Here is a 10862-nt window from a genome sequence, read left to right as displayed (position 1 = left end):
ATGTCTGTTACTTGTATGCATTTGTTTCTACTAAACTGAAAGGATATCATCATTTTAAGGTAGTTTGAATTTGGTCAACGTCCCAGGTTCAGATTTATTTTTTCAACTTTTTGTATTATGGTGCATAGGTTGTGGTGCTTGGATCATGTTGTTACTGATATTCATTCTTCAGCAAGGTTAAGATACTAGTTGCTGTAATAACAATGTTTAGTCATTGCCAGGTACACGATGGACAGGCCACGGTTTAGTGATCATCTAGAGGCAATCAAATTCATCTGCAAGGATTTTTGGTCTGAACTCTTTAAGAAGCAGATAGACAACTTGAAGACAAATCATAGAGTATGTTTAGGAACTGAACCTGACCTAAAAAGTGGTTGATTTGAAGTTTTATGAATGGTTTACACTTGTCTTGTAGGGTACCTTTGTATTGCAAGATAATCGTTTTCGTTGGCTTACACGCATGTCAATTGATCAATCACCTGAAAATGGAGCATCCGAAGATACTTCTATAATGGCTGACAACAAGGCTGTGCAAAGCATGCATCTCTATTTTCCATGTGGAATTATCAGGGGAGCTCTTTCAAACTTGGGAATACCTTGTGCAGTTTCTGCTGACATATCCAACCTTCCTGCATGTGAGTAACCTGCTTGATGATCGCTTTATACATTTTTGTATTGATAACTGATAGGTGATTTTGAGTCAATTAAGTTTAACATGCCACTTTAAGAACTTTGCTACTATTATTCTATACATGAAGCAGACTGGCCTTTGGTTCCCTTATTTATAAACTTAGGTAATCTTAAGTGTCTTGTGATTGAAGAAAAAGGTTGATGTTAGATCCCTCATGTTTATAACAATCACATTCTCTTCTTTTGACGGTTCTTTGTCTTTGAATTCATCTATTGTTCTTTTGCCCTTGTTTTTTGATACTTAATCGACGATGATAACAAGTATCTGGAAGAACTTTAGTTATGAGTCAGATATTTGAGCAGATTTAACCGTTTTGAACTATTTGTTTAGTTTCAATTCATGTAACATTTAAACTTGCTGAGACTTCTAATCTTGCTTTTACTCTAGGTTCATTTGTGGTCCGTATAAAGGCTTGATGAGCATGTTACCAGAAATGCAGCACCAATGATTAGGGTTTCAAGCATACACTTGATGCTAGTTTAAAAGAAAATATCTTCTGCTTATGCATGAGAACAACTCGATTTGAGAACTACTGGAGTCTCAGTCAGAATATCGGAAGTTGTGGTACAGGAAATACTCTTGAAGAAAATGATGTGAGAAATAGACTTGGAACTTTTGTATGTGGATATTGTGAAACCTTTGTTGTTGATAAGATTGCATTATTGAATTGTTTTCTGTGCATTTAAATGTGACATTGAACGACCCCTTCACATGTTGAATTGACATTTCTCTGATCTGTGCTAGTGTAGAAATAGATTCACTAAAGAAACAGTATGGCCTGGCTTTTTCAAAGAATGATCCCTCTCTGATTTATGCAAAAGGATGGGTGCTTTTCTCTTCTTTTTTTTTTCCTTATTTAAATTTTATTTGATGAGTGAAAATTTATTGATTTAGAAGACTAATGTGCCTGAAAGCAGGAAATCCTGCCTTGAGAGCTTACAACAAAACCAGAAACCAGTACAACATAACAGAAGCGTGACATGTGTGCCTCTTGTTAGTAGAAACAGGAAACTTCCAAGATTGAGAATTCTACAAGTACAGCAGATGTGCAGCAGAATCATAAAGGAAACGAGTGTTTTGGGCTTTAGCAATTATCATTTCAGCCTAAGCAACCTAAATTGATCCAAACTTGAGTTAAAAAAAGCAATCAAATATTCCTTAGATGTTAAAAAAGGTAACAAGGCTCCTAAGTTCTAATAGCAAGTACTCCTTTTCATATCTAGGATGCCATATCTTGTCCTTGCTCACATTAGCATCACCCTCCTTCCCTTCTAGGTTCCAAAGACCAGAACTTTTATGGAAGGAAAATCTTCATTTTGTTCCATTGCATAATGGTCCCAAGAAATTCAAAAGATGGGCAAGACTAAGTTCCTTTAGAATCAACTATCTCAGCCTTCTAATGCAAAACTTTTTTCTGTCTTCTCTCATTTTCTTGGCATTTGCCTCTACCTTAAGGTGCACACCAATTTGACAGTTAGGTGCATCATGATTTTGTTACATAAAAAAATAGTTTACAGGTTAAAGATGATTTAAATTTTAAATGTTTAATTTCATTATAATACATAATTGATATGGGATTCATGGCTCTCTATTGAGACCATGATATCTTCCCTTGATGTAAAATTCACTAATTTTTGTAGAGTGTAATATTCTCAAGAGTAGAGTGTAATAGAATTAGATGGTGTGTAAATTTTTAAAAATTTTATTTTATATATTTTTTAATATTTTAAAATAATTTTTATTTAATAATTAATATAAAAATATATTTTTTATTTATTATATATTTTTTCTTTTCTCTTCTGCTTTTTTTTATTTTTTTTTCATTTTAATTCAATTTGCTCATATGTTCATAGTTTTCATAGATTTTTTTTTATTTTCTACGAATCATTAACCATATTCTTATTCTTTATTTTTTGTTATATAAGTTTTATCTTTACTTGTCATCATCTTTTTTTTTTGTTATATGAATTTTATTTTATATAATTTTAATTTTTAAAAATTAAAAAATTATTATATAATTCTCAAATATAAGTTATTGTATAACACTGTTAATTATTATTTATAATTTTAGCAATAATCATTTTTTTATTAATCCTATTTAATAGATTAATTCATCTTATTTTGATTCTTTTGGTTTCTACAACAACTATATAAAAAATCTTTTCAATAATGAAAATTAATTATAAAAATAAGACGTATGAATAAAATGGATATAGAGTTTTTTATAGATAATTTAGTTGATTATATTGAAAAAATCATTATTAATTTTTTTAATATAAAGTTAATAATTGATGAATTCAAATCCGAAAAATATCCTTAAGCGCAAATATTTCTAAAAGATTATTATCAAATTTTTTTATTTTTTTATTTACTTGTTATATAAAATTATTATTTATTATAAATTTTTTAATTATTGATTAAATTCAACATATTAATTTTAAAAATTTTTAAGTTTTATTTTTTTTTCGTCTTTGACCTCTCCAATAAAAATTAATTAATTCCATCATAAATATTCTCATAAGATTTTACTAAAAATATATAATCTCTTTAATATAAGATTCATAACTTACTATCCACGTTATAATACTTTTAACTGTTTTCGTGTTTTCTGGATGGATGCCACCGATAGTCGAGAAATTGAGAAGGGCTTCATTTATAGAAGAGTTTTTTGCACTTTTTCCTTTGGTTGGTGAAGATGATTTTCTATTATTATGCTTAATTGTCCTACTTGAACTACCTTAGCTTTTATTAATTTAGGACCTCTTTTTTTTGTTTTTTACACTATTTATTACAGCTATCTTCTGAAGATAGCAATTAATGTTGAGATCACAAATTAAGCAAAGAGATCAGAATCTGCGTTTTCATCATGAATGTCAAAGTTCGCTTTTCAATTATGAGCAGATTGAAAATTTGCAAAACCAGCCATGTGATTTTCTTTTAAAAGAAATTTTGTTTTTCTCTTTTGTTTCAACCTGCTTCCTCTTTCCTCTCTTCGTTTACTAACATCCATTCATGGCTGGAAAAACCCAAAAAGGCTTCTAATTATTGCAGTATTAATCCCAAAATGAGAACGGGCGAGCGTAAACCCTAAACCCTTCCAAATTCCAATAAATATCATTGCTACCTTTTTTGTCCAAGGCTTTTATTATTTTAAAAGTAATGTTAGTAGACATGGAGATAAAAAAATAATGATTTTATAAATATTTATTTTATAAAAATAATCAAATTATTATTATTATAATTATTATTTGATAATAAATAATCAAATTATAATGTTTCAATAATAAAATTACATTCTCGTCCTAACTCTTACTGGTCATGGGAATGATATTTTCATGATAAAAAATGTAACACGAGAAAAAAACTTTAAATAATTAAATATTTGAAATTTGAAGTAAAAATTATTTTATTTTATTCTCGATGATAAGTAAGAAGATGCACCAGAAAAATTTCATGTAAAAAAAAATCAAATTTACAAATAAAATAAAACCAAATTTAGTTCACACAATGACATAATCATAATGATAAGTTAAGTAATAGTTTTAAATCCATAATTGATTTACACCCAAAATTTTCAGGCAACTTACAAATTAAAATACCCAAGGTATCAAATGTATTGTTTTTACATAACTAGAAATTAAAAAAAAAGAAGCAAATATTGAGATTGTATAATCAAATTATTCATTTTATTTTCACTTTGTCACACGTACGAAACATTTACACGCATTATGTGTGAGAAAAAGAATAAAACATATGCATAAAAAACATGTGACTTATGAAAATAAAATCTGTATGCGAAATATGATTGAAATAAATAAAAACAAGAGTTTACAAGAGGAGGCAAATGGCAATAGAGATTTTAATTAAAAATATATAAATATTTAAAAAATTTTAAAACAGTTATTTGAGTTTAACTCAAATAATAAGAACTAAATGAGATTTATATACATAATTATTAAAAATAAATAAAAGGTATATGATTATTTATATGCTAATTTAAATTATATAAAATAATATTAAAACCTTCAATTAGGCTTGGGATTAACTCGAATAATAAAGAATAAGTGCAAAAGAAGTTACAGCCGTAGTGGCAATGCCGTCTAAGAAAATCTCAAAGCCAAATAATTTTAATCACAAAAAATCGCAGACCTGTTTTTTCACTTTTGTTCACTGAACTTCTATTTGTTTCAATTTGATCACTAATTTTTTTTTAAATACCAAATTTATATTAACTTTTGTGAATCATTTTTGTTTCTCATCAATTTTGTTTCTTAATTTTTATTAGAATGAAAAACTTGCGAAAATAAGGGAAAAAATTGAGAAAGTTTGTAAATACTTTAAAAAACATGATTATTTGAATAGATATTATGTTGTTATTTATCATTAATTTTATTCAAATCTATTGAGGTTATTATATAAGGTTATTAATCTGAATAGAAATTAAAGTTTCCAGGCAAAATGGAAAAAAAAAAGGATTAAGTTTGGTAGCCAGGTCTATCTTCCATAAAAGGCTTAGAAGGTTTACCTCTTTAAGGTCTCCATCTTTTCACATGGCTATGAAAACCGATCCTCTCCCTTTGATCTCACGTTCGGGTTGCTCTGTTTCTCATCCTCTGTTCCACCGTGGGAAAGCCTCTGTTAGGTTTGCCACCTTTAACCTTTTGCTCTTTCTTTTGTCTTTTTAACGTTAAAATTTGCTTGTGCATTGTCCTTGTTTATGCTGGGTTTTGCATGGGTTCACATTTTTAAGGTGGGTTTTTCTTCTTTTGATCAACATGTTAAAGGCTGGAGTTGAGACATGGAAGAGTTAAAGAAGGGAAAACGGCCTTAAAAATCTAGTCTTGCTGAATCTTGGTTTAGCTTTGTTTGTCACTTAAAAAGTGGGGTTTTGCAGTTGAGCTTTCTTGAGAGAGTCAAAGGAGGTAAAAAAGCTCAGAGCTTGCTTTTTCTTTTTCCTTGGTTTCTTGCAGTTGTGTTTGGATTTTTGTTTTAATGGAGGATATTAAGCGAGAGATAAAACTTGGTGAGTTAAAGAGGGAGAGCCTTCGTAAATCACTGGAGCAAGCCAGGGATCAAGCGACTTCGATTCTGTTGTTTACTTTACAATGGAAAGACTTAGAGAAACATTTTGATTTGATTCAACAGAATATTGAGAAAAGATTGGAGGTTGTTGAATTGCAAGAAAAACAGCTAGAAACCGAGAAGAGAGTACTGAAGGAAAGACAAGAAGTGATTTGTTTGAAAGAAAATGAGTTAAGTTCGTTGAATGAAAAGATTGAAGAATGTAATGCGGAGCTTAAGTTGAAACATACGGAAGTTAATTCGACGCAAAAATTGCTTGAAGAGTGCTCACTGCAGTTTACATTAAAAGAAGAGGACCTGGATTCAGTTAGGAAATTGGTTGAGAGCTGTTCTAAGGAGCTTTGTTTGAAGAAAGAGGAATTGTGTTCTGTGAACAAGTTGATAAGTGAATGTCTTGAGAAGCTAGAAGGGAAGGAGAAGCAATTGGGGTTCGTAGAGGAACAGATTGAAAAATCTAGTAAGGAACTTGGTGTGAAAGAGGGGAAGTTGGATTTGGTGCAGTCGTTGGTTGAAGAATGTGAAGGGAAGCTTGAGTCAAAAGAGAGGGAATTGGGGTTAGTGACAAGAAGAGTTGATGAATGTTGTAATGAGATTTGTCTCAAAAATAATCAATTGGACTGTTTGCAGAGATCCATTGAGGAAAAATCTAAGGAGCTTGAGTTGAAAGAGATGGACTTGGATTTGAAGGAACATCTGATGAATGAGTATGATGAAGTGCTTGAGTTGAAGGAGAAGGAGTTGGAATGTTTGCAAAATTCAATCAAGGAAAGTTCTAACCAACTTGAAATGAAGAAGAACGAACTTGTTAGAAGCCAAGAAGTGATTGACGGACACTGTAAACAGCTTAATGAGCAGGAGAAAATTCTAAATTCGATCAAATCCTTGATTCAGGAGTACAATGAAGAACTCGAAGCCAAAGAGGAAAAATATGAGGCACTTGACAAATCTGTCAGAGATCAAGCTGCTAAAGTCAAATCTAAAGAGAACGAATTAGGGTTGATTGAAGAAACAATTGTGGATCGCTCTGCAGAGCTTCATTCAAGAGATATTGAATTTCGTTCACTGCAAACAACGATAAGAAGGAGTCAGAAAGAGCTTGAAGCAACAAAGAAGGAGCTCGATTCAGTCAAAGAAAGGGTGAGAGGATATTCTGAGGATCTTGAATTGAAAGAGCAGGAGTTTGATGCTATACAAATGTGCATTGAAGAACATAGGCAAGAACTTTGTTTGAAAGAGAAGCAACTCAGCTCAGTCCAAATATCAATTAAAGGATGCAGCAAGCAGCTCAACGCAGAGGAGGAAGTGCTTATCACAATCAAGAACTCAATTTTGGAGTGCACCAAGGAACTTGAATCAAAACAACAGCAGCTTGAAGCACTAAAAAATTCTCTGGAGCAGCTCTCTGACATGGTTGGATCAAAAGAAAAGCAACTGGAATCAATTGAAAAGGCATGCAATGATCACCTAAAGGAAGCCAATGTGAAGGAGAAGTATCTGGATTCACTTCAAAGATCATTAGAGGAACGCTTGGAAAAATTGGATTTAGAAAGGAAGCAGTTTGAAGCTTGTGTCAAGGAGTTTGAACTACAAGCAAAACAATTTGATTCTGTCCAAAAGGCAGTTGAAGAACGAAGTAAAGAACTGGAATTGAAAGAGAAGCAACTACCTAATGCCCTTCATTCTCAAGTGAGGAGTGAGAATCCTAGTTCTTTTTCCTTGCAGGTCCTTGGAATCACAAACACAGAAAGAGGTGTGTTCTCTTTTTCTCTCTCTATTTGTTGATAGTACAAGGTGCTCCCTCATTTCTTCTTCTCTTTCTCCCTCCCTATGTTGATCTGCATTCATGGCATTCATCCCTTTCACTGGAAAGGGATTCTAGATGCTCAATTTCCCATATATCATCTAAAGGAGTGGTTTCTAGATATTCATTCCTCATATGTCATGGCCACTGGGAAAAGATCTCTTATCTTGATGATCCTTCTTTATAGCAGTCCTTCAGCCGTTTCAATATTTTTATTTGTGGTTGTAGAGCACCATAAGGCATGTTTTTCCTCATTTTCTTTCTGTCTCTTTATTTCTCTGTTTTTACTATATCAAAGCCATAGTCAAACTGACTACCTATGACCAACATGGCTATGAAAACTTGGTGGCATGTAGGGGACATCATTCTGTTTTGCTATTGGTTCTTATTAGGGCAGTACTTCCATTAACCTGTTCAGGATAAATCTATTTTAATCTTCTTGCTACTTTTACAAGCCTGTGAGGGTTTTGGAATATATCTGTAACGTTGTGAGACTGGTTTGGACTACTTGGGGTTTAGTTGTTCTAGTTATAAAGTGAAAGGAAAAGGAAATCTCATCAGCAATCTGTGGTCTAAGTCTACCAAAGTAATAGTTGCGTGTACCTTTGTGATATTGTTTCATTTTACCCCCCTTGGCTCTTAGAAAATTTCTTGATTTTAAATTTGGAAGTTTCCGTTTTTTCTTTTCAAGATTTAAAGCTACTTTCAATATGTAATGCTCACGTGGAAATAACTAGTTGGCTGTAAATGTCTTATTAATTGCAATGCAGAATTAAGAAGTTTGTTACTAAACTTTCTTTTTATTTTCTTCTCTGTATTGCATGTGCTTAGTGAACCCCGCCATCCTTAACCAAATAAAGACTGAGCAGCCGGATAATTTTATGATTAGCAATGCACATGAAACTTCATCTGCTGATCTTGGGGTTGGTGCTACAATGGATGGAAGGAGTTTGCAAGGTATCAACAATGAGCATTTGTACGAGCCTGATTTGAGGAGGAATGAAGTTTTGGTTGCCCTTCAAATGTCACCAGATCCAGCCAAGTTTGTTCTGGATCTGATGCTAGGGACATGTTCTGAACATCAGAAGAAGGGTGGGACAGGATTCGAAGAAAGTGTTCTGAGGATTTATGTCCTTTTGTTGGAGCAGCTTTTGCAAGTTTCACCACTTGTACAACCTAATGTGAAAGCAGATGCGATGAAGTTAGCAATCGAGTGGAAAGCAAAGATGAGTTCGAGTGCTCAAAATTATATTGAGGTCTTTGGTTTTTTGCAGTTTGTTGCTGCTTTTGGATTGGTGTCCTCTTTTAATAGAGATGAAATCTTCAAACTTCTTTTGATTGCTGCTCAACACCAACAGGCTCAAAATGTATGCCGGGTCCTTGGTTTTACAGATATGATTCCTGGTAAATTTACTGACAGCTTAGTTTGCATATTAATATTCTTGTATGATTGTGTATCTACACATGAACATACATTTATCTTTTCTATGTGCATGTATGCATTTATTACATGTATAAGCAGTAGCATAGGTACATGGACATGCATTTTCTATGTCTAATTATTCTCATTGTATATGCTTACTAATAGCTATAGTATTTTGTTCCTATTCAGCCGCCGTAAATTCTGAAACCTGAAACTGGGAGAGTTCATTTAGGCTTATATCTATTATTAGTTAACAATCCTCTAATTTTTTTCTTTCTCATATTGTTCTTATCCAATAAGAGGAAAAAGAATTTTATATGGATTGGCGTTATGTTTTCCTATGCGTTGAACTCCAAAATAAACCGATGCAATTAAATTGGTATGTATATAGATAGTGCTTGTTATATATAAATCATTCAGGCTTTTGTCAGTGTAAAAATAATTTGAAATATGTTGATAACTAGAGCTAGAAACTCAAGAATGTGATTAATTTGAAAACTTTGTGTGAGTTTCATGCATTGAGATAAGTTGTTTCAGAAAATTTATTTTTGAATTATTTTTGGGCCTCGGTCTTATTGCAAGTTGCCAAGTTGGGACTTTTTCCTTGGTTTGTTTGTTAGTCATATTTTACTCAAGTTTGGTAAAATATTTTTGTATTTTGCATATCAAAAAGGACAGATTGATGGAGACTACAAATTTGCAATTTTATGTAACAGATTTCATTTGTAGTCTAATTGCAAGGAAGCAGTATATTGAAGCTGTTAGATTTGTCTGTGCGTTTGGTTGCAAGGACAAGTTCCCACCAGAAATGCTCTTTAACTTATTCTGGGAGGATGTAAATAGTGTGGCTCATGAGAAGTGCAAGATGGGGAAGAATTGCTCTGAAGTACGGGTATGCCTTACCTTTCTTTACTATGTTAATATTTCCACAATAGTTTATTCTAGCGCCCTTGTAGACATGCATAGTTTTTGCAATTAACATATAAACTTTTAGATATGATTGCTTTTTCCAGGAGAAGGCCAGTGATGAACAGATTGCTTCACTGAAATCAGCAATTGAATACATCAAGAATTGTAAGCTTGACTCCAGTATGCCGGTTGAGGTCATGGAGAAGTGCATTGCTCGGCTTGAAAAGCAAAAGATGAACGGGAGAGTTTCTGCACTAACCCCAGCCCCTGACGTTCAACCAAAGCTTCAGGGCCTGACAAATCATAATACTGGCCGTTCTATCTCCAGGAATCAACCCAATCCTGTCCCTGCAGTTCCAAGGCAGTTTCTGGGTGGGATTTGTGCTTCCGCTCCGGGGAGTAAACTGCAAGAGCTGAGAAACAAGCGTGCTTGGACTCATGGACCAGCTATTAGATGCTATACTCCTCAAGTGCCAACTGTTAACAAACCATATATTCCTTCAGCTTCACATCATGACTTAAGTGTTCCACTTAATCGAGACATAGCTCATTTTGGTTTGGCTGCTAACTTAGGTCATTCACCTAATTTGATGACCCGGCGGTTAAATATTGCTGAAGAACAACGCTTGACTCACAAAAGGCCCAAGCAGTGGTAGTTGTGGTCTGTTAACTCTCTCGACAGCCTCATCGCCTGTACATATCATAGACTATATATATATGTATAGGTTAGGCAGTGTACCTTTGTGTTGGCGATGGATCATCTCCTTGGTAGTCTTTTGCAAGTGCATTGTTAGTACTGCTACATGCGGAATGAAACTGTACATGAGTACTTCAGACCCTTTGTAGCCATGTCTGGAAAAGGGCAATGACTAACACCCGAGATTTTTCACAATTGAAATACTACTGTTCTATTCTGCCTCCGTTTTTTTTCCTCTTGTTTTGCCTCCTGAAAACAG

General features: G+C 33.1%; 2 protein-coding genes across 5 annotated transcripts in view; both read left to right on the top strand.

Moving 5' to 3' along the window:
* LOC110415401 (Transport protein particle (TRAPP) component) overlaps window positions 1–1378 on the top strand; it is a 2157-nt gene extending 779 nt beyond the window's left edge. Inside the window, exons 2-4 of the mRNA XM_021427045.2 lie at window positions 222–339; window positions 416–635; window positions 1079–1378. Coding sequence (XP_021282720.1) covers window positions 222–339; window positions 416–635; window positions 1079–1107 — 367 coding nt within the window. The 3' untranslated portion in view covers window positions 1108–1378. The remainder of the gene's footprint in view (window positions 1–221; window positions 340–415; window positions 636–1078) is intronic.
* Window positions 1379–5121: 3743 nt separating this feature from the next.
* On the top strand, window positions 5122–10820 carry LOC110415383 (uncharacterized). Of its 4 annotated transcripts, XM_021427018.1 has the most exons (5): window positions 5125–5333; window positions 5476–7523; window positions 8406–8978; window positions 9714–9889; window positions 10011–10820. In XM_021427018.1, the coding sequence occupies exons 2-5, from the start codon at window positions 5684–5686 to the stop codon at window positions 10560–10562; spliced, it is 3141 nt and encodes a 1046-aa protein (XP_021282693.1). In that variant the 5' UTR covers window positions 5125–5333; window positions 5476–5683; the 3' UTR covers window positions 10563–10820. The 4 variants fall into 4 exon arrangements, with proteins under 4 accessions (XP_021282696.1, XP_021282697.1, XP_021282694.1 ...); XM_021427021.2 differs by having other exon boundaries at window positions 5122–7523; window positions 9992–10128; XM_021427022.2 differs by having other exon boundaries at window positions 5122–7523; window positions 9714–9883; window positions 9992–10016.
* The last annotated feature ends 42 nt before the right edge of the window (window positions 10821–10862 follow it).

This window comes from Theobroma umbraticum, unplaced genomic scaffold (assembly GCF_002168275.2).
Source record: "Theobroma umbraticum cultivar Fairchild unplaced genomic scaffold, ASM216827v3 scaffold_147.0, whole genome shotgun sequence".
Lineage (NCBI taxonomy): Eukaryota > Viridiplantae > Streptophyta > Magnoliopsida > Malvales > Malvaceae > Theobroma > Theobroma umbraticum.
Note: the sequence above shows the minus strand (reverse complement) of the source record. Positions and strands in the feature narration are given on the sequence as shown.